Source organism: Dendrobates tinctorius, unplaced genomic scaffold (genome assembly GCF_039654945.1).
Source record: "Dendrobates tinctorius isolate UK_male_01 unplaced genomic scaffold, ASM3965494v1 ptg000152l, whole genome shotgun sequence".
NCBI lineage: Eukaryota > Metazoa > Chordata > Amphibia > Anura > Dendrobatidae > Dendrobates > Dendrobates tinctorius.
This window is the reverse complement of record NW_027361819.1, coordinates 5,903,142-5,924,755: the sequence shown is the minus strand read 5'-3', so window position 1 is coordinate 5,924,755 and position 21,614 is coordinate 5,903,142. Positions and strand designations below refer to the sequence as shown.

Genomic DNA, 21,614 nt, shown 5'->3' with positions numbered 1-21,614 from the left:
AATAAATGTCAGTATTTGCATAGATAGATGTAACAGTATAATGTATAAGGTAGAATAATTTAATTAGGAGTATTTTTGATAGGGCAATGTTGAGCAACGTTAAAGAGAGAGTACCTCCCATGAAGGGAAGTAGTATTTGATCATTGTTTCTTGACAGACAGGCCTGTTCAAAATATTTTTGTATGTTCCCCTGTAACATAATTTGTTCTGTTTCAGCCCGCGGATGTGCTTCGCTTAACGGGGGTGTTATTATTTATTTTTATAGCGCCATTTATTCCATGGCGCTTTACATGTAAAGAGGGGTATACATAATAAAAACAAGTACAATAATGTTAAACAATACAAGTCACGACTGGTACAGGAGGAGAGAGGACCCTGCCCGCGAGGGCTCACAATCTACAAGGGATGGGTGAGGATACAGTAGGCGAGGGTAGAGCTGGTCGTGCAGCGGTTTGGTGGATCGGTGGTTACTGCAGGTTATAGGCTTGTCGGAAGAGGTCGGTCTTCAGGCTCTTTTTGAAGGTTTCGATGGTAGGTGAGAGTCTGATATGTTGTGGTAGAGAGTTCCAGAGTAGGGGGGATGCGCGAGAGAAATCTTGTATGCGATTGTTGGAAGAGGAGATAAGAGGGGAGTAGAGAAGGAGATCTTGTGAGGATATGCGGTGCCCATGATTGTCCAGTCGCCACAGCGGTACTACAGGTCATCCAGAGATGTATTGTCCCACAACCAGGTAAGCTAATAAGGAATAAATTCTTGGACTTTAAGTGCGCTGCCAGACAAATTCCATAACAACACAAGGTTAAAAAAGTTAACCCTTTAATCCCTACGCGTTTCGAAGCATAACGCTTCTTCTTCAGGGGTTGACATTGTCTGGCAGCGCACTTAAAGTCCAAGAATTTATTCCTTATTAACTGTGGTGCGGTTCCGCTGTGGACCGTTGGACGTGCAGCAGGCTGACATACTATACAGGCTTTACTTTCTCTTTGAGAAGGTGAGTATAATACCTTTACTATTTATACATTTTACCCGGATAAGACCCTATTGCGCTCTTGTTTCAACCTTTTAGTGCATACAACCAGGTAAGCTGGAGACACCAGACCATACTCTTAAAATAACACGCACCCTAGAGTAGCAGGGCACCCTGGATGGGTGTTGGGAGGAGCTTAGGTTAAGAGCAAGAGAACTGAAGGAAGTTAGGATCAGTTCCCTCCTGGGGGGAGAAGTGAGAGGATGTGTGTGCAGCAGCTCCCTGTTAGCAGGAGCTGCTGCGGAAGGTGACTGAAGGAAGTTCCCTGAAGTGGGAAAGGGATTCCCAGAGGCACAGGTGAAGAGAGTGCTCCCCGTGGGACTCGTTGCACGCTGATGGACATCAGGTGGGGGAAATCCAGGTCACAGAAGGGTCTCGGCACCTAGCCTAGTGGAGTGGACATCAAGACTCAGCTAACAAGCCGACAGTTGTGGAAACTGTAGGGGCCACAGTCACTAACCACAGTTATTTTTGCCAGAAAGGCAGCCAAAAGGGAGCAAGGAAACGAACTGTGCATGTTATCCAATAAGGTCCGCGGCTGCTGGCCTGGGACACTGTGAGGTGTTGTGTATGAAGAGGCGAGAAAGCAACACTGTGAGACGGCCAGGGAAGGCACATACTGAAAGGGAGTTCTGGAAAGGTGTTCTCTAGCTGCCTGGAGGTTGGCTGGATCCTCACCCGGAGGATGTAGCACCAAGTGGGCATCTGTGTGCACCAGAACTGTGAGTAAAGCTTTGGAAATGCATTCATCTGCGTCTTCTGCCTTCTTCCTGCATCACCTACTCAGCACTGCTACATCCCTTGCTTCACACTACATCTTTCTCTCTCTCAACATCTTCCATCTGCTCTGGGACTAAGCTCTGCCTGTGGAGAGCTACTTCAACTCTACTGCATCACACCATCAGTCCCAGAGGATCTGCATTGCAGCGCTGGTTGCCTCTGACCAGATACCAAAGGTGGCGTCACGAACATTTACAAATTCTTTATTTTCATCCCCTGTAAATATATCCCTTTTATTGGATGCCCAGAGCCACGGACCAGGTCACCACCGCTGTGAAACTGTCCCCTTTGAGAAGCGGCCCGGTACCGAGTACCCCACTGCCCTGGCAGGCACTCCACTTTCTGCACCCCCAAGGTTTCCTCAGCCCCGACCGGTCACATCACACTCAAACTAAACCAAGATAACAATATATAGCATGTAACATTATAATCTATTATTATTGTAAATACCTAATTATATTATTAGTAATCTATAAGCAATGTTAATTATAGGATGCTTTACATAAGAATATTCTGCAGCAGTATTCGGACCATGTTTCATGGACATATGGATTTGGCACTTGGATGTTTTTATGAATATACAGGAGGTGCCGAAGTTTTTGAGAACTAATTGATAACTGGCTGCTCCCTATTTGTCCTATGCACAGTGAGCAGTTTGTCGTGAGGTCAGGAACAATGTATTACATGTTCGTTCTCTTTACTATGGGAGCTAAATAGATTCCAAATTAAATATAGAGATGGAGGGGAGTGCACAACATGCAGTAAAGCAATGCTCACCTACCCTACTGTGTCACCAGCACTGGGGTAGATATACCGCATTTAATGTGCCTTGTAATAAGGCAGTCACTGCAATACAGCTGTATATCACTATATGGAGAGTGCGTAGACCCCTGCTCCCCAGCCCCCCGCTCCCATATTATTAAATTGATGCTTTCACTGGAACAAACTTTCCTACTTCTCTGATCTCTTTATTTCTCAAGATGGAAATCTGTTAGACACTAAAGAATGAGAACTGTGGGCTAGTTGCCTTCCATTCCTTTCTACCTCTGCCCTCCTTCACTGTCCAGGTCAGTCTGATTATTTCAGTGATACCAAACTTACATGTTTTTTTATTTAAAAGGGAACCTGTCAGCACGATTGTGCTCAGTAACTACAAACAGTGTCAGGTCGGCGCCGTTATACTGACTACACTGATACCTGGTGATGAAATCCTTCTTGTGGTTGTTGTTTAATCTTTATTTTCAGCTTTTAGTTAATGACATGCTCGTGCCACAGGCTGGTGTGACGCTAGTCACAACCCAAGGCTGGGCCGTGAAAAAGCGCAGTCAGATGTTCCGGGGCCAATACCAAAAGATCATGTAGTAACCAAGGGAAAATACAATGTCGCAAATTAGGTCACATGCCAAGGTCAGAATGCCAGAGAAACAGCAGATAAGCAAAGGGCCAATAACAAACGGGTAGTCAGAACACGATCCAAAGGTCAGCAACGGAATATCAGATGCAAAGGGGCAATAACAAACGGAACATCTGACTGCGATTATTCACGGCCTAGTCGTGGGTTGTGACTAGCGTCACATTTTGACTGGCCATGATCTGAACCAGACAGCTCACCTAAACAACAGGTCAATTACCAAGAATATGGAGCACCTGTGGAAGTCTCTGCACCTTCCAGTCAGATTGACAGCTTGGTTGACCTATCAAAGCACTAACAACTCAGCATGCCCCAGCTCAGGATAGGACGCCAGAGCTGTCCATCGCAGTGTCCCAGACACTCTGAACAGAGGAATCATGACAGGTGGGCTGTGAGTGGGGCTCTGGGTGGGGCACTGGGGGGTTCTTCATGTGGTGATTTGATTAGTTATTCATAATGCAGATCCCTCACTGTCCCACCCAGTAGTTTACATAATGAATATATATACATACTGAAAAAAACCTTCTGCAGGCGGCTCCGGCCGTGGCCCCTGCGCTGCAGCATAATCGCATGTTTAATGTGTAGTTAATAACTGTACTTGAGGTTATTCTGAGGAGTATTAAAAAAAATCAATTGTAAAATGGTGCCCGCCGTGCCTGCGCAGTAGGAGCTATTGGTGTATATAGAGGTGATCTGAGAGCTGCTACTGCACATTCGCCGGCAGTGCCATCTTGCTAGAGAAGAAAAAAAACTTTCCTCCTCCAAGATGGCGTCACCAAGCCTGCACAGTAGCAGCTCTTGGCTCTATATACACCGATGGCTGCTACTGTGCAAGCGCCAATTTAAAAATGATTTTTTTTTATACTCCTCAGGAAAACATCAAGCACAGTTATTACCCGCCTGCAGAAGGGATTTTTTTCATCAGTATGTGTGGCGCCCCTGAGGGTTCAGTCGCCACAGAGGTACTGCACCTCATCTAGAGGTGTAGTATCCCACTAACCAGGTAAGATGGAGACACCTGACCACACTCATACACCTGCATGCCACACACGCTTAGAACAGCAGGGCACCCTATATGACCCCTGCTTGGTTCGTGAAGGGTGTTGGGAGGTGGGTGGAGCTTAGGTTTAGAGCGGGAGAACTGTAGAAAGTTAGGACAGTTCCCCTTAGGGGGAGGAAGTGAGAGGACGTGTCTGGAGCAGCTCCTAGTCAGGAGCTGCTGGACAGAAGGGTTTTTGGAAGAAAGTTCCCTGAAGGGAAAAGGGGTTCTCCCAGAGACACGGGTGGAGAGTGCTTCCCGTGGGGCTCGTTCCACGCTGAGGGACATCAGGTGGGGGAGAATCCAGGTCGCAGAAGGGTCTCGGCCCCTTAACCTAGTGGTGTGGACATCAGGACTCTGCTAGTAAGCCGACAGCTGTGATAACTTTAGGGGCCACAGCCAACAACCACAGTTATCTTCTCCGGAAAGGCAGCCAGAAGGAGTCAAGGAAACGTAGTGGGTCACGTTGTCCAACAGGATTCGCGGCAGCTGGCCTGGGACACTGACTGTGAAGTGCTGAAAGGGAAGGCAAGTGGAAAGCAGCACTGTGGAGATGGCCAGGAAAGGCACATACTGAAGGGAGTGTTGGAAAGGTGTACTTCTTTTGCCTGGGAGTTGACTGAGCCCCTCACCTGGAGGACACGGCACTAAAGCGGGCATCTGTGCGCACCAGAAACTGTGAGTAAAGCTTTGGAACTGCACCTCACTGTGTCCTTTAAATTATTGCCTCAACACTCACTCAGCACTGCTGCATCTACCATCCACAGCCATTGCATCTTTAACCAACCACAACTGCCCTGGGACAACAGCTCTGCCTGTGGAGAGCTATTCCAACACTGCTGCATCACAACATCAGTCCCAGAGGATCTGCACTGCAGCGCTGGTCACTACTGATCAGATACCACAGGTGGCATCACAAACTCTTACCACAAAAAACTCTTTATTTCTCATTCCCTTGTAAATACACCCCTTTTATTGGATGCCCAGGGCCATGGACCGGGTCACCGCTGCTGTGACACCGCCCCTTTAAGAAGCGGCCCGGTACCGAGTATCCCCACTGCCCTGGCGGGCGCTCCATATGTACATGTATTCATTGTGTAAACTAGGGGACGGGTCAGTGAGGGATCTGTGATCTGTCAGTAGTCTGTATTGTGAATATATAACCAGAGCACCACATGAAGCCCCGACTGACAGGTTCCCTTTAAGTGATGACCAAAATATTCAGATTATTGCACTTTTTTTTTTTTTTCCTTTGTGACCCGTTACATTTTATCTTCCTGTTGGATGGGGCTTGGTTTTTTCTCAGTGAGCTGACGTCTTTATTGATATCAGTCAGCTTTGTGTACTTACAACGCTTTCATTGCTCATTATTACACTTACTTATAGAGGTGAAGTGAGAAGATAACCCACAACTGCAGCATCTTCATTTCTCTTTACTGCATTTATCAATCGGGTTAATTAATTCCAGATTTTGAGATTGGACTTTTACAATCACAGTGATATTATATATATATATATTTTTTTTTAGTTTATTTTTAATGGAGAAAAAGGGGAATGATTTGAATTTCTACATTTTTTTAACATTTTTAAAAAGTTTTATCTTCGTTTTTTACATTATTTTAAGTCCCTTTGGGGAACTTGACCGTGCGATCGTTTGCTTTTAGTATATACGGTAATACCACAGCTGCAGTATATGGTGAGAATCCCGATCCTGTCTGGAGCTCAGTTGGGGCTCATCGGTCCCCCTAGATCGCGTTGTGGGGGTGTCGATGGGAGTTGGCGCGCGGGCACCAGTACATGTTCCTTTTAAATGGTTAATATTCATGGCCGCGGCTGCTGGAGATTGATGCCAGCTATATAGTCGGCCAATCATTCCCGCACTTACTCAATAGCGGCTCCTGGAGTCCACACTCAACATCCAAAACAAGTTTCCCGCCCGGCCGACAGATTTTATAACCTCTGAGGAAAACTAGAAACGTAACAGTATAAATGACAGAAATCACCGACCTCCATCACAGTGACCCCCGGCCTCCATCTCCGATCCGTGACCCCCGGCCTCCATCTCCACAGGCCGCAATCACACTGGTTGCCATAGTGACACCACAGCACTGTCACAAGATGGCTGCCAGCCTCATAGCTCAAGAACCTCAGCTGGGACTTGTAGTTCTTGTGAACACAGCACATTACTACAGACATGATTACCTGCAGCAGCAGCAGCACGCCTCCTCCTCCTCCTCCTCATGAGGCTGCACACCTCTGCTTGCTGTCAGTGACTGCTGCTCCTAACCTCCTGTTCTGGGGTCACCTGAAAGCTGAGGCCTGTGATTGGTTGCATAGATAGAATGTCTTCTAGTCACGTGACCGTGAAGAAGGCGTGGCCTAGAGAACTACAATGCTGCACATGTAACACCGCGAACTGAGGTTCCGCAGCAGCTGAGGTGTATGATGAAGTTCTGCAGTAGCAGAGGTGTACTATGAGGTTCTGCAGCAGTTGAGATATATGGTGATGTTCTGCAGCAGCTGAGCTATACTGTGATGTTCTGCAGCAGCTGAGATATATGGTGATGTTCTGCAGCAGCTGAGGTGTACTATGAGGTTCTGCAGCAGTTGAAGTGTATTATGATGTTCTGCAGCTGCTGAGCTACACTGTGATGTTCTGCAGCAGCTGAGGTTAGTGCTACAGACTTGCCTACGGTTTCCATTTTGTAATCAGGATGTGACCTCCTCCTCACCCTCCTTTCACTTTCAGGTCTCCTCCGTTCTGCAGAAGCTGAGATATATGGTGATGTTCTGCAGCAGCTGAGGTGTGTATTATGATGTTCTGCAGCAGCTGAGATATATGGTGATGTTCTGCAGCAGCTGAGGTGTGTATTATGATGTTCTGCAGCAGCTGAGATATATGGTGATGTTCTGCAGCAGCTGAGGTGTGTATTATGATGTTCTGCAGCAGCTGAGGTGTACTATGAGGTTCTGCAGCAGTTGAAGTGTATTATGATGTTCTGCAGCAGCTGAGATATATGGTGATGTTCTGCAGCTGCTGAGCTACACTGTGATGTTCTGCAGTAGCTGAGGTGTGTATTAGGTTCTGCAGCAGCTGAGGTGTACTATGAGGTTCTGCAGCAGCTGAGCTACACTGTGATGTTCTGCAGCAGCTGAGGTTAGTGCTACAGACTTGCCTACGGTTTCCATTTTGTAATCAGGATGTGACCTCCTCCTCACCCTCCTTTCACTTTCAGGTCTCCTCCGTTCTGCAGAAGCTGAGATATATGGTGATGTTCTGCAGCAGCTGAGGTGTGTATTATGATGTTCTGCAGCAGCTGAGATATATGGTGATGTTCTGCAGCAGCTGAGGTGTGTATTATGATGTTCTGCAGCAGCTGAGGTGTACTATGAGGTTCTGCAGCAGTTGAAGTGTATTATGATGTTCTGCAGCAGCTGAGATATATGGTGATGTTCTGCAGCTGCTGAGCTACACTGTGATGTTCTGCAGTAGCTGAGGTGTGTATTAGGTTCTGCAGCAGCTGAGGTGTACTATGAGGTTCTGCAGCAGCTGAGCTACACTGTGATGTTCTGCAGCAGCTGAGGTTAGTGGTACAGACTTGCCTACGGTTTCCATTTTGTAATCAGGATGTGACCTCCTCCTCACCCTCCTTTCACTTTCAGGTCTCCTCCGTTCTGCACATATTTCGTTGCTGGATCGGCCGAGGATCAGGATCTCCCAGTGTTCGCTCTTCGCTCCAGACGTCGCCATGTCGGGATCCTCCGGTAATCGCTCTCGTTATTTGGGGTGCTTCTCCTGTCAGTTTTCGCTCTTATGGGAGAACCTTGTCTGCTCTGATGGTGCGATGTAGCAGAGTTGAGTTTGACATTACAGATTTTACTCATATAATGCTGTCACAATGGGGAGCACCAGACAGCAAACTCAGCTCTGCTGCACCTGTGCATATACCGGGTGACAGCTGCTCAGAGCGGCGCTGGATCGCGTTCTGTACTGACTGTCTGACGGTCGGTAACGTGAGGACAGGAGACTACAGCGGCAAGTGATGGGTGCAGCACCGAGGGCAAGAGACTATATATATAGACATAGGACCCAAGAAGCAGCCATTGGCTCTGCTGAGTGTTGTAGTCCTTCTCTGACCTGAACTTTGATCATTCTCCTTTCACTTTCTCTTTTGCTCTGAGTATGGAGAACAGCGCTCGTTAACTCTTCACATGCTGACTGCGCCTTTCCTGTAGCAAATGCTGAATATCACATAAATAAGATTTTATCTCCTTTTCTGTTGTTTACAGTCCTTTTCCCTGGAACGTCGCGTCCATAACGTTCTTACCGACACAATACCATCTTTGTTTTGAGCTGGTAACCCAATGATTGAGCGATTCACAGTCACATATGAGGTGCTGAGGCTCAGTGCTGAGGTTTGGTGTTGAGGCTCGGTGTTGAAGCTTGGTACTGAGGCTCATTGCTGAGGCTCGATGCTGAGGCTCGATACTGAGGCTTGGGGTTGAAGTTCAGTGCTGAGGCTCGATGCTGAGGCTCGATACTGAGGCTTGGGGTTGAAGCTCGATGCTGAGGCTCGGTGCTGAGGCTCGATACTGAGGCTTGGGGTTGAAGCTCGGTGCTGAGGCTCGATCTTGAGGCTCGATGCTGAGGCTCGGGGTTGAAGCTCGGTGCTGAAGCTCGATCTTGAGGCTCACCACTGAGGCTCGGCATTGAAGCTCAGCGTTGAAACTCGGTGCTGAGGCTCACTGCTGAGACTCGGCGCTGAATCTCGGTGCTGGCATTATCTTTAGTGAGAGGCAAAGTCTATTCCGGGCTCAGAATGTAACAGTCTTTGTGACCACTTCTATGATGACGTCTTGTAGTAACGAGACGACTCTGGGTTCTGCGCTCTGTGGGAATCGGACAGAAATTGGCTTCTTTAATCTTTCAGTTCCTATCCAGATGTTTTTGCAATGACAGTCTTCTTCTCTTCTTCATCAGGTGTTACAGGTCCTCAGGAATTCAGGGGCATCACTTCTGTAGAATCCCACCACTACAAAAGGTCACTGTTGACCCCACACAGGCCAGGTTCTCCATGAACCTGTGCTCCACAGCACCTGCCACCACTAAACTCAGCTCAGTAGCACAACTTGCAGTGCATACACAGGATGGGTGTCACTAACGTTCTGGCCCTATCTCTATGAGCTCCGGACCCCACCTAACACAATCCTGTTCAGTAAAATACACCTCACTGGCCACACCACAAGCCTCAGGACAGTCAATCACACCCTACACCAGCTTCTCACAGACTGATGTTTCACACTCTCTCTATTCCACTAAGTTGTACCTTCCTCCAGATACGTATCTAACTAAGCTTATGTCCTTCACCGCCCAAACAGACTTCCCAGAACCAAGCCTTTCCCTGTTTGACAATGCACCATGCCACCGCACTGCAGCCCATTACTCACAACAGCAAATCATTTCTTGGTCAACTCAGCATCTGCTCTTCAGACCACATTTGGCAATGTCAGCATCATTCCTTGGGTTCACGGAAAATTGTGACCGAATACACGGTGCAACGCACTACAAGCCACATCAGATAATCCGCACTCTGCCCCTTAACGCCAAAACGCACCTTATGTTCCTGCCATATTATTCTGGCGTAGCCCAACGCTTACCCCATAGTCATGTGGTAAATGGCCACATGACCCAATTGACCTCATGACACATGACCCAATTGACCGAGTGCAATAATATAATTCATTATCGATGTGTTTAACACTTTGATTCCTATTAACACTTGCTTTATTACTGCAGTTATGATGGACAACCCGGTGTGTCTGATTGAGAACACCAAGGAAGGAAAGCTGACGGTGAATCCCGAGGCCGTAAAATTCCTGACAAAGATCATCCAGCCGGTGGTGGTGGTGTCAATAGTCGGTTTATACCGAACGGGGAAGTCTTACCTGATGAACAAGTTAGCTGGAGCCAAGAAAGGTGGGGGGCCCACCAAAGAAGTAGATCATCAATTCAACTCATAGCATATATTGGTTTGCACAAAAAAAAATCACTAAAATCTATGTGAAAGAAGACTTAGATTTATGCAATTACTGAAAAAAAGAAAAACATTAATTATCAATAATTTATCTCCATAGGTTTTAACCTGGGTTACAATGTCCAAGCTGAGACCAAAGGCATCTGGATGTGGTGCGTTCCTCATCCTACGAAGCCAGACCACGTCCTGGTTCTGCTAGACACTGAAGGTCTGGGTGATGTGGAAAAGGTAAGGTAGTGTAGGGGTCCATGCTCTTTGGTAGCCACTGGGGTCCACACAGGCACGGGTTTTAGTATCAAACGGTAAAATGTATTTTCTCTCGTAAAATTTTAAAATAAAGTAAACAGCTTTTCTTTAGCCAAAAAATTCAATAACAAAATCTGTTTCTTCTTGGGTAGGCACAATATAGTAGTATGGTCTCACCCACCCAGTAGTACATGCACTGCTTATGCTCAGGCACAGTCTGTTATTGGTCTTTTCCTCTCCAACACTACAGACCAAACCTGAGCCAACCCAGCTGCTTTATATAGGACCTGCAAGGCCTGGGCTGGAATGTATGAGAGTGACCTTTCCCACCCAAGCTCTTTTGGTCACTCCCAAATCCAAGACCCAAAATCAGTTCCACTAAAATTCCTCTCAGTAACTTATTGTTATCAAAGCAGTTGTCTCTGGGGCTTACATCACCAAGGCCACCCACATCTGTGAAACATACCTTCTGTCCAGCACCTTACCTCCTGCTTCCCTATAGTACATATAGGAGTCTTCCATGATCAGTTCTTGGACAACAGGAGAAACCACAAGCATATTCAGATCTAGGCTATGGGCACTAGATTCTGTGACGGGACATTGATCAAGGGAGCTAGTCTGATTGCCGTATGTGGTGTCAGTAAGGAATTTTTTGTCTGCCTCATGGGGTTTTTGCCTTCCTCTGGATCAACACGTTAGGCTATAGGTTGAACTCAAAGGACTTAAGTCTACCTTTATCCAAAACTATGAAGCTATGGCCTTCAAGGAGACTGCAAAATCGGTGGATTTTCAGATCCCGAGTGGTGGGATCATTCTCAATTATTATCATTATTATTATTAGAGTACCATCTAATTATTACTAACTTAGGGATGAAAAATAACAAGAGCAATGTTTAGAGCATAAGGATATAAGATATGCAGGCTATTTGATTCCTGAGTGATCATGTCTTTTGCTTGGTTGTATGGAAGCTCTACAAATCACAGGAAGACAGATCTTGGTCATCCACGAGACATTCATGGATTATCTATGACCACAGGACTCATTTCTTTTTTTCTTAACAGGGAGACAAGAAAAATGACATCTGGATCTTCAGCCTCTCCGTCCTCCTGAGTAGTGCCCTGGTGTATAACAGCAAGGGTACAATCGACCAAGATGCCATAGACAAGCTGAAGTATCCTTACAAAAAGTTTATGTACTTTTCATTTACCAGTGTCGTAAAGGGTTATTCCCCCAAAAATCATGCTATCCCCATATCCTTGGTATAAAGGATGACTTGCTGTTCACTGGGTGCTAGCGCTTGGATCGTGGCTTGTCTGCGGGGCTGCCGAGCACGGCACTCAGCTATTTTCACCAGTCACATGGACATTGGAAGGAGCAAAGGCCACAAATGCATGCTTTGCTCCATTCACGATGGGGTTGGACCACCAGCAATTTGCAAGTTACACCTTATATTATGGATAGGGGATATCTTGTTTAAAAAACAACAACTTTAAAGTGGGCAGTACTACTGATAAAGATCTAGATTGTCTTCCCACTAATAGGCTGTATAAAAAGTTGGCCTGATGGTATCGGGCTGCGAACCTTGTATTAGCAATTTTCTGTTTTTACCCCTTCTTTAATTTTGTTGTTCCCTGCTCGCAAGAGCCGTCACATTTTTATTTTTCCGTCGCCATGTAAGGTTTTGTTTTTCGCAGGACGGGTTGTAATTTTGAATGACCCAATTTATTTTACCGTACAGTGTACTGAAACACGTGAAAAAAGGAAACAAACTTCCAAGTGCGGTGAAAAATGAAATTGCAATTCCGCCATTGTTTGTAAGATTTAGTTTGGTAAAAATGACTTGACAATATGATTACCCAGGTCAGTGCGAGTACAGAGACACCAAAGACTAATAGTCTATTTATGTGGAGAAAAAACATTCAGAAACTTGCAAAAACAAAAGTTTTCATTTGTGTCGTCGTCGTCTTGCGAGACGAGTAATGTTTTCACTTTTCCATCCATGGACTTTGTGTGAAGGCCTGGTTTCCGCCTGGCGAGCTGACGTTTTTATTGCCACCATTTTTGGGTACGCATAACATTTTGATGGCTTCTTGTTGCATTCTCATGGAGAGGACAACCGTAAAAGCGCACATCTGGAGTTTTGCCTTTTTTTTTCCTCTGTGCGGCTTTACCGGATGAATTACTTTGCCACTTTGACAAATTGGACTTTTTCAGACAATGCGATTCCAAATACGTTTATTAATACGTGATTAAAATATTGATACATTTTATAAAAAATAATAATTTTAATTTTCTTTTACTGTATTATTTTATCTCCACCGGATTTGATGTCACTTGTTCAGTTTCCTACAATACCGATAATTGTAACTATAAAATCACAATCTCCTATGAAGCTCAGTATGTGGCTGGGCTTCACAGGACTTCCAACATGGCAGCCATGGAGCCATCAGCAGGCCACCAGCAGCCATAGCAGCACTGTTCCTGAGCTCACCCCATACATTCATCCCCAAACATAGTATAGGCCTCCTTGTCTGGTATCAGGAATCCTTCTGCCACTTAATTTTCGTTTCCTTCAAAATGTGCTATCCTATGCATGGTCTCCCCTTACGGCACACTAACACCCGTTCACATACATGTCTGCGACCAGCAAGACCATAGGTATTTACTTAGAGTATTTACTTGTCAAGTACTCAACCCTGTCTGTCTAACAAGATTAATTCCCTTGTGCAAATGTAACCCCCTCCCATACTGGGCTGGTTCCAATAATTAAACCTGTCCGCAACTAAACCACTGTTGCAACACACAAACCAGATAAAACTACATTTAAAACAACACATTATATAACCATAACATCTTCAAAGGGTTGTACTGGCATCATCTTCTCTCCTTTACAATAGGACATTACATTCTATGCTGGGAAGGGGGTAAAATTCTAAATGACTGATGATGATTTAGCACTACTGACCCAGTTCACCCATTTTATGTTAAAAGACATATCCCCATGCAATTAATTATGCAAAAATTCTATTACATAACCAAACAAAACCCAAATTACTGAACTTTTAGCATTATTTCACTTCCTTACAGTGCTAGCCATCCTTGTAGGAGCGCAGCGCAAATTGTCAAATCTCAATAAAGTTTGGGTAAAATTTGTCCAAAATGGGCAATTTCCAACATAATGGATGATCGACAACCTTTTCATTGAATTTTGACCGATGCCCAACCAACGAATATTGCCACAGTTCAGAACACCGATCAGGTGGTTTTTCCACTGATGATAACAACCGGCTTCATCATCGGCCAAGAAAATCCAAATGTCAAGGAGGTCTGAGATTTTTTTTTATAAATGGCAAACGATGAAGGAATGATCATTAGTCAGCCCAGTTTTGGGGAGTTCAGACATTTTGTAATAAGCCATTATCCGGCATTTCCTTATCCACCGTGAATAGATTTGTGGGGGATCTTGCAGAACTGATCAAGGTGAAATCTCATGACAATGAGGACGAGGAGGCGGAATTCTCCCTGCATTTCCCCATCTTCATTTGGGCCGTGAGAGATTTTCATTTGAAGCTGAACGTTGGTGGGAAACAGATTACGGAGGATGAATATCTGGACAACGCTCTGAAGCTGCGAAACCGTAAGTATCGAGACGACGCCTATAGATAAAGGAGCGGATCACGGGGGGAGCCATCAGCGATCGCTCCGTCCTCCATTGACTGTCACGCCATCACATTTCTCTTCTTCGCGGCAGCGGAAAAGACACCCAGAGACGAGGATTATAACAGACCCAGGAAACGCCTCCGCATGTACTTCGGGAAGCGCAAGTGCTTCGTGTTTGATCAGCCATCTGCGAAAACGGAAGTTCTGCAGAACATGGACAACATTTCCGAGAGTGAACTGAAAAAGGAATTTTTGCAGCAGACAAAGAATTTCTGTGACTATATCTTCCAGGAAGCAGGAGCGAAGAAAGTGATCGGCAGCGTCACAGTTACAGGAAGCCGTGAGTTATATCTGTGCAAAAGGGAGTCCATTACTAAGGGAAGAACCATCAGAGAGCAGACTACCATCCCACCTGAGAGCAGACTACCACCCCCGCCTGAGAGCAGACTACCACCCCCCCACCTGAGAGCAGACTACCACCCCCCCACCTGAGAGCAGACTACCACCCCACCACTTGAGAGCAGACTACTACCCCGACCTGAGAGCAGACTACCACCCCCACCTGAGTGTAGACAACACGCCCCACCTGAGTGTAGACAACACCCCCCACCTGAGTGTAGACAACACCCCCCCACCTGAGAGCAGACTACCACCCCCCACCTGAGAGCAGACTACCACCCCCACCTGAGAGCAGACTACCACCCCCCCACCTGAGAGCAGACTACCACCCCCCCACCTGAGAGCAGACTACCACCCCCACCTGAGTGTAGACTACACCCCCCCACCTGAGAGTAGACTACCACCCCCACCTGAGAACAGACTACCACCCCCACCTGAGAGCAGACTACCACCCCCCACATGAGAGCAGACTGCCACCTCCCACTTGAGAGCCGACTACCACCCCCGCCTGAGAGCCGACTACCATCCCTAACTGAGAGCAGACTACCACCCCTGCCTGAGAGCACACTACCACCCCCTGCCTGAGAGCATACTACCACCCCCACCTGAGAGCAGACTTCTTCTAGACCTCATCGGTTCATCCATTCATTCCATTTGTTTTTCAGAGCTTGGTAAACTGGCAGAGATGTACACTGAGGCGATAATGACATCCAATATTGCCTGCATGGAGGACGTGGCCCATACCCTGTCTGACATCGAGAACAAGGCGGCCATCCAGGAGGCTGTGCAATATTATGAGAACAAGATGAAGGAACGCGTCGTCTTCCCCACCGACACCCTGACCGAGTTCCTTGAGCTGAGCCGGCAGTGCGAGAACGAAGCTCTTCCGATCTTTTTAAAAAGGTCATTTAAAGACAAAGACCAGAAATTCCTCCAAGAATATATGGTGAGTCCGACACTAGTGATCAACAAATCTGCTGTAATTATGGCCACAAAATTTGATTTAACATTTTGCTGGGAGGAAATCACACAAAAAATGGATTTAGGTCAAAATATTTTGTAAAATTAGAGAATTAGTTTTGCTTTAAACAGATTCAATCATCTCATCCTAACACCTAAAAATAAAGGTCATATTTCTCTTCTCAGAGTCTTTTTATTGGAGAGTCACATTCACAGTGGTCCTGTCTTCCAGCAGGCGCTCTATATCATGGGAATGGAGGATCCAGCTAAATGAAGTAGTGAAAAAACTTTTCCTTTGTTCACTGAAAAACGTGCTCAATAGAGGGAAAAAGCATCAGCGTAAACAGTACATAAAATGTGATATCGACGCGTTTGTGGTGACTAAGCTCCCTTAATCATGATATCTAACATATGGCTTGCGCAACACTTTTATGCTAAGATCCGGTGAACACACCAGTATGATGAGATTTATTAATTAATCATAGCAAATCTAGTCCATCTCCAACTGGACCTTAACAGTCCCAAATACTCCATATATGGCTGTTGAGTTGAGCTTGACTCTTAAAACCAATTATCCAGCAAAAATTTGAAGGTTGTGGTTTTTTCCTTCAGGAACTGATCCAACAGAAGAAGAATGAGTTCTGTAATATGAATGAGGAGAAGTCCCGGGAAGTTTGTGAAGTCCTGATTAAGAAGCATTCTGCGGAGAACCAGGAAGCTTTTTCTAAAGGATCATACAGTGTTCGTGGTGGCCATAAAAAATTCAAGGAAGACTTACAAGCAATAGAAGAAAAATATCACATGGAACCCAGGAAGGGCATTGAGGTTGGTGGTAGAGAATAAGAACTGAACATTCATTCATCAGATAGCTGACTTTCCCGCCTCCTCCATAGGCGTGGGGGGAGAGAGAAGAAAACCGCTGTTGGACTTTTCTGGTAGCAGCTTATCTTCCCTGAAAAGAAAAGCATCAGGTGCTGAAATTCCAATGGCTCATTCCTACTGTTCTCCGACACCATCTGTTCAGGAGAATCAGGAGCCTCCTATAAACATTAGATGGTCGTCCAGTCCTGCCCCGATCGGCAGGTTCAACGGACTTTCATCTAATATGTATGGGGACCTTACGTAACCAACATATCTATGATGCCTCCATCAGGTGATCGCTGACTCTTTCCAGTTGATCTATTGATGGCCATCGATGGCCATTTATGCTTCACATAATGGACAAGATTCAGATTCGCTTTTCTCATGGTTCAAATAGTTTATACTTTTTACATTTCTCATTCATATAGGCTGAAACTGTGCTCCAGAAATACCTGACCCTTTGGAAATCCATTGAAATCAATATTCTGAAGACCGATGAAGCCTTGACTGAGAAAGAGAAGGAGCTTGAAGGTGAACGATCGCTTATAGTTGTAGGTGTTCTTCTTACAGTCTTGAGAGGATCTTCCCGCTTCTCAATGTTGCGTTCACAATTTCTCTTGTACATTTCTCTGCTCTTCATCAGAGACTCGTATCTACACATAGTATATCGAAGTAATGGCCCATGTACATGGGTCTAATCCGGCTACCTATAACCTTCTTATGGAGCAATGCTAGTGTAAAGTGGCGCAGAGCGGTAGTCGTGACCGAGCTGCTGTCCAGCTTCACTCTGGCACTTTACAGACAAGGGGTGTCCCAGTCCCAGGGTGATGTAGGGTGTGAGGTGCATCACACTTACTTGTATGTCTCAGGCCTCCAATGCCTCCAGTTCTTTACAACAGTCAAACTTTTACTAAACAGTCCAAGTTCATCAGGTGGTGACATGTGGAATAGGGCACAACTATTCACGTTTTCCTCCTTCTCAGCACAACTTCTCTTAAGTCCTGTCCCTAGCTCGTCCTAGACTACCCCCAAGTCCACTGATTCTGTCAGTCTCTGGGATTTCTCATCCACCTCGGCAATGCATCCAGGACCAGCCATCCTCATCCCTGTCCATTTTCTACGATGTGTCCAGCAGCCCATATACCAGATCTTGGTCTCTGGGCGTGACAGGAGCAGCAGCTCAGGATCCCAGTAATGCCATCCACTGCCTGGAACAAGCGACACATGCTGCCCCTAGCAGCCCACCGCATGTGAACTTGGCCTTCACTAGGTTCTTCACTGACACTGGACTCCCTCTGACCAGGACGTGCCTCCCTTTTATCAGCACTACTGTACTAGCTCTATACTTAACCATTTCCTATTTTATACGCTATACGTATTATCCTTATTCTATATCTTATGCTGTACTCACATTACGCATTAACACTTTACATACTGTGTATCACCATAATGCATTACATTGGACACGCATTACTTCTACATATAAAACTGCATGACAATATTCACATGGCGCCTCTGTTCTCTTCAGAGGTAGGAATAGGGTAAGACAAGTCCACATCCCTACATTAGGAAATCTCTAGGCCGGAATCCTGGAGAAGACGTAATATAGTAGGAAAATGTAAAACTTTTGTGCAGAGTACCGTGTAAAAGTCCCTTTGTCTAGAAACTTGTGTAGGGCTGAGTCGGACAATATGGCGCCCTACTTCAGGTAAAGCCGTCCTATCCTCAATTCTCTCTGCAGAGGAGAAAGCAAAGAAAAAAATTGAAGAGATGGAGCAAAAAGTGCATGAAATGAATGAATCCCAGAAGAATCAGAAGCTTGAAGACGAGAAGGCGTATATACAAAACCACGTGATGGGCGCGTTTGAAAAATTTGCGGAAGAAAATAGATTGATGGCTGCCCAAATTCAACGAGCTATTGCAGACAAGGAGAGGGTGAGTGCTGGCCGTCTGTGTCCTTGTCCTGTATGAATGAGGCAGGAGACATTTATGACGTCATTAATTCATAATAACTCCTTCAGCGGCAGCCAGATGTATGTACATTGGTCAGAGAGCTTCGTTCACTGTGTAGCAGCTGCTACCGGATACTGGAGATTAAGAGTATATTCAAGAGAAGGAGCTGATCTGCAGCACCCATCAGCGACCACTACACATTGAAGGAAGCTGCACTGATCAGATCTGACCATCGCCAGAGCAGATAACAGCCGATCAGTGGTGGACCCACATGTTATCTCCACCATTATCTGACATTGGTGCCCTATCCTGAAGATATGCTCATCTTGTGATCTGCAGCTGTCACTGTAAAAGCAATCAGTAGCGCTACAGAAAGTCACCATGTAATCCGGGACGTGTGGACTACTGAGTTTCACCATTTACTGTAGATACTTTAAAACATTTTGTTATTACGTAGGTGTTTTGTTTGTTTGTTCTTTTTTTTTTTTAGTCCCACTGGGCAACTATTGCACAACCCCAGCTTAATCGATTGAGGGCCCCAATTGTATTAAAAACAATGTACACTCACCTCGAGCACAGCACCACTTTTCCCATAGAGTGATGTGAATTTTTGCCCCATGTAATCTCTGCAGCCAATGAGTGGCTGCTGTTTAGCTGTAGGCTTTACTATTTCATCAAAGCAGACGATTGGCTGCAGCGGTCACAACAAGTTATGCCACTATCCGGGAAAAGTGGGGCTGACGTTGGTGGGATGACATTGCTGGAGGATGTGAGCACGCACGTGACAGAGTGAGCAGCAGCATCTTGAGGGTTAAGCTGCCCGGATAATGATTGTAACTGACTCGTGCTCCTCTTTGCCTGACTTAGACTTAGTGGGCGCTCCATTACCATAGCGTTATACTCAGCCGTTCTTATTGTGTGTGCACAGGAGCGGGATTCCTACGAGAGACAGGGATTTCACAAACAAGCCAACATGTACCAAGCGCAGATCGAGGACTTGCAGGTGGAGGAGGAGAAGAAGATGGATGAGCATCAATGGTATACACCCGTCCTTGACAAGTTGAAGAATGTGGTCTCCGCTGTTGCCCCCTCACTTATCGAAATGGCGGGAAAGGTGATCCACACTAAAGCCGGCCAGATGTATAGAGAGTTCAAAATGCGGAAATCAATATAAAAGCACAAAACATCGTTTCTCCAATCAGACCATGCAAAATTCTACCCACACCCTCGTGCCGTAAAGCCCTACAGTGCCCAGAAGGCAACGCCACTGGTAAAGATGTCTTCTGTCCTGTGTACACAGCTCGGCCCGCGCCTCCATCTGACATCTCAGTGTGTCATGCTTAGATCCACTGGTGTAACGCAAACCTCGTGGGCCCCAATGCAAATCTCCCACAGGGCCCCTACGTATCAGGCACCTCTGGTAGCATGGGTCCTCTCCAACAAGCTGAAGGGACCTCTTGGAACCTGGGTGCGACTGCCGCCCCTATGCACCTGTATAGATCTTCTCATTTACAGGGTGTGCGGACTTATGCATCCACACCAGCTCTGCGATATTTTATCCAAAGTCGCCTCTTTGAATTTCACATAGGGGGCATTTAATTTAACTTTTGCTCTGGTCACATGATTGGTGAGTCCCCTCACATACAGCTGTGACACCTATCACCATATGTACACTAGAACAATCGCTGATTACAGTTCTCTCTGCGTCATTAGAATCGTTCTTCACTTAGTAACGATGTTACATCTACATATATTACTACCGGCTGTATACGTCATTACTACCGGCTGTATACGTCATCACATGGACCGGCCCCTCACACACCATCAATAGCCACCATGTTGTTACACGACAAGCGATCAGATGTTGCTGTGTTTCTGCACATGGACGAATAAACTTCTGAATGTTTACTACATGGAATCTCTGTGTGTGGCCGTTCTTCATGGATAGAGAGATGTATACGTTTTTTTCATTTTTTACATCACAACTAATAGGCGTTTACCAGCTGCTACTTATTCTATCATTTATCTGTCTCTCTATTATCTATCTCTCTATCTATCTATTATCTATCTATTAGCTACCATTTATCTATTTATCTATTATCTATCATTTATATATAATCTATCTCTCTATTTATCTATCTACAGTGGGTACGGAAAGTATTCAGTCCCCTTTAAATTTTTCACTCTTCTCAGCCATTTGTTAAATTCACAAAAGTTCATTTTTTTCTCATTAATGTACACTCTGCACCCCATCTTGACAGAAAAAAAACAGAAATGTAGAAATTTTTGCAAATTTATTAAAAAAGAAAAACCGAAATATCACATGATCATAAGTATTCAGACCCTTTGCTCGGACACTCATATGTAAGTCCCATGCTGTCCATTTCCTTGTGATCCTCCTTGAGATGGTTCTACTCCTTCATTGGAGTCCAGCTGTGTGTAATTACACTGACAGGACTTGATTTGTAAAGGTGCACACCTGTCTATATAAGACCTCACAGCTCACAGTGCATGTCACACCAAATGAGAATCATGAGGCCAAAGGAACTAGCCAAGGAGCTCAGAGACAGAATTGTGGCAAGGCACAGATCTGGCCAAGGTTACAAAAGAATTTCTGCAGTACTCAAGGTTCCTAAGAGCACAGTGGCCTCCATAATCCTTCAATGGAAGAAGTTTGGGACCACCAGAAGTCTTCCTAGACCTGGCCGTCCAGCCAAACTGAGCAATCGTGGGAGAAGAGCCTTGGTGAGAGAGGTAAAGAAGAACCCCAAGATCACTGTGGCTGAGCTCCACAGATGCAGTAGGGAGATGGGAGAAAGTTCCACAAAGTCAACTATCACTGCAGCCCTCCACCAGTCAGGCCTTTATGGCAGAGAGGCCCAACAGAAGCCTCTCCTCAGTGTCAGACATATGAAAGTAGCATAGAGTTTACTAAAAAACACATGAAGGACTCCCAGACTATGAGAAATAAGATTCTCTGGTCTGATGAGACAAAGATAGAACTTTTTGGTGATAATTCTAAGCAGTATGTGTGGCGAAAACCAGGCACTGCTCATCACCTGCCCAATACAATCTCAACAGTGAAACATGGTGGTGGCAGCATCTTGCTATGGGGGTGTTTTTCATTCAGCTGCAGGGACAGGACGACTGGTTGCAATTGAAGGAAACATGAATTCGGCCAAGTACAGAGATATCCTGGATGAAACCGTCTTCCAGAGTGCTCTGGACCTCAGACTTGGCT

The 21,614-nt window shown here is 45.7% G+C and overlaps 2 protein-coding genes across 6 annotated transcripts in view; one reads left to right on the top strand and one right to left on the bottom strand.

The window, feature by feature from the left end:
• The window catches only part of LOC141050831 (interferon-induced very large GTPase 1-like), a 178,833-nt gene extending 172,224 nt beyond the window's left edge, over window positions 1–6,609 (bottom strand). The window contains exon 1 of one of the 2 annotated variants that reach the window (XM_073547506.1): window positions 6,461–6,609. In XM_073547506.1, the coding sequence (XP_073403607.1) occupies window positions 6,461–6,500 (40 nt within the window). In that variant the 5' untranslated portion in view covers window positions 6,501–6,609. The remainder of the gene's footprint in view (window positions 1–6,460) is intronic. The other variant, XM_073547505.1, reaches the window with a different exon arrangement.
• LOC141050832 (guanylate-binding protein 1-like) lies at window positions 1,731–20,291 on the top strand. 4 transcript variants are annotated; one of them, XM_073547509.1, is made up of 14 exons: window positions 6,710–6,928; window positions 7,008–7,415; window positions 7,495–7,842; window positions 7,922–8,023; window positions 10,056–10,235; window positions 10,394–10,521; window positions 11,602–11,711; window positions 13,990–14,177; window positions 14,292–14,540; window positions 15,265–15,545; window positions 16,172–16,384; window positions 16,849–16,951; window positions 18,162–18,355; window positions 19,302–20,291. In XM_073547509.1, exons 4-14 carry the CDS (start codon window positions 8,008–8,010, stop codon window positions 19,545–19,547), a joined length of 1,908 nt encoding a protein of 635 aa, XP_073403610.1. In that variant the 5' UTR covers window positions 6,710–6,928; window positions 7,008–7,415; window positions 7,495–7,842; window positions 7,922–8,007; the 3' UTR covers window positions 19,548–20,291. The 4 variants fall into 4 exon arrangements, with proteins under 4 accessions (XP_073403612.1, XP_073403609.1, XP_073403610.1 ...); XM_073547510.1 differs by having other exon boundaries at window positions 7,008–7,609; XM_073547511.1 differs by lacking the exons at window positions 6,710–6,928; window positions 7,008–7,415; window positions 7,495–7,842 and adding an exon at window positions 1,731–1,750.
• Window positions 20,292–21,614: the final 1,323 nt, after the last annotated feature.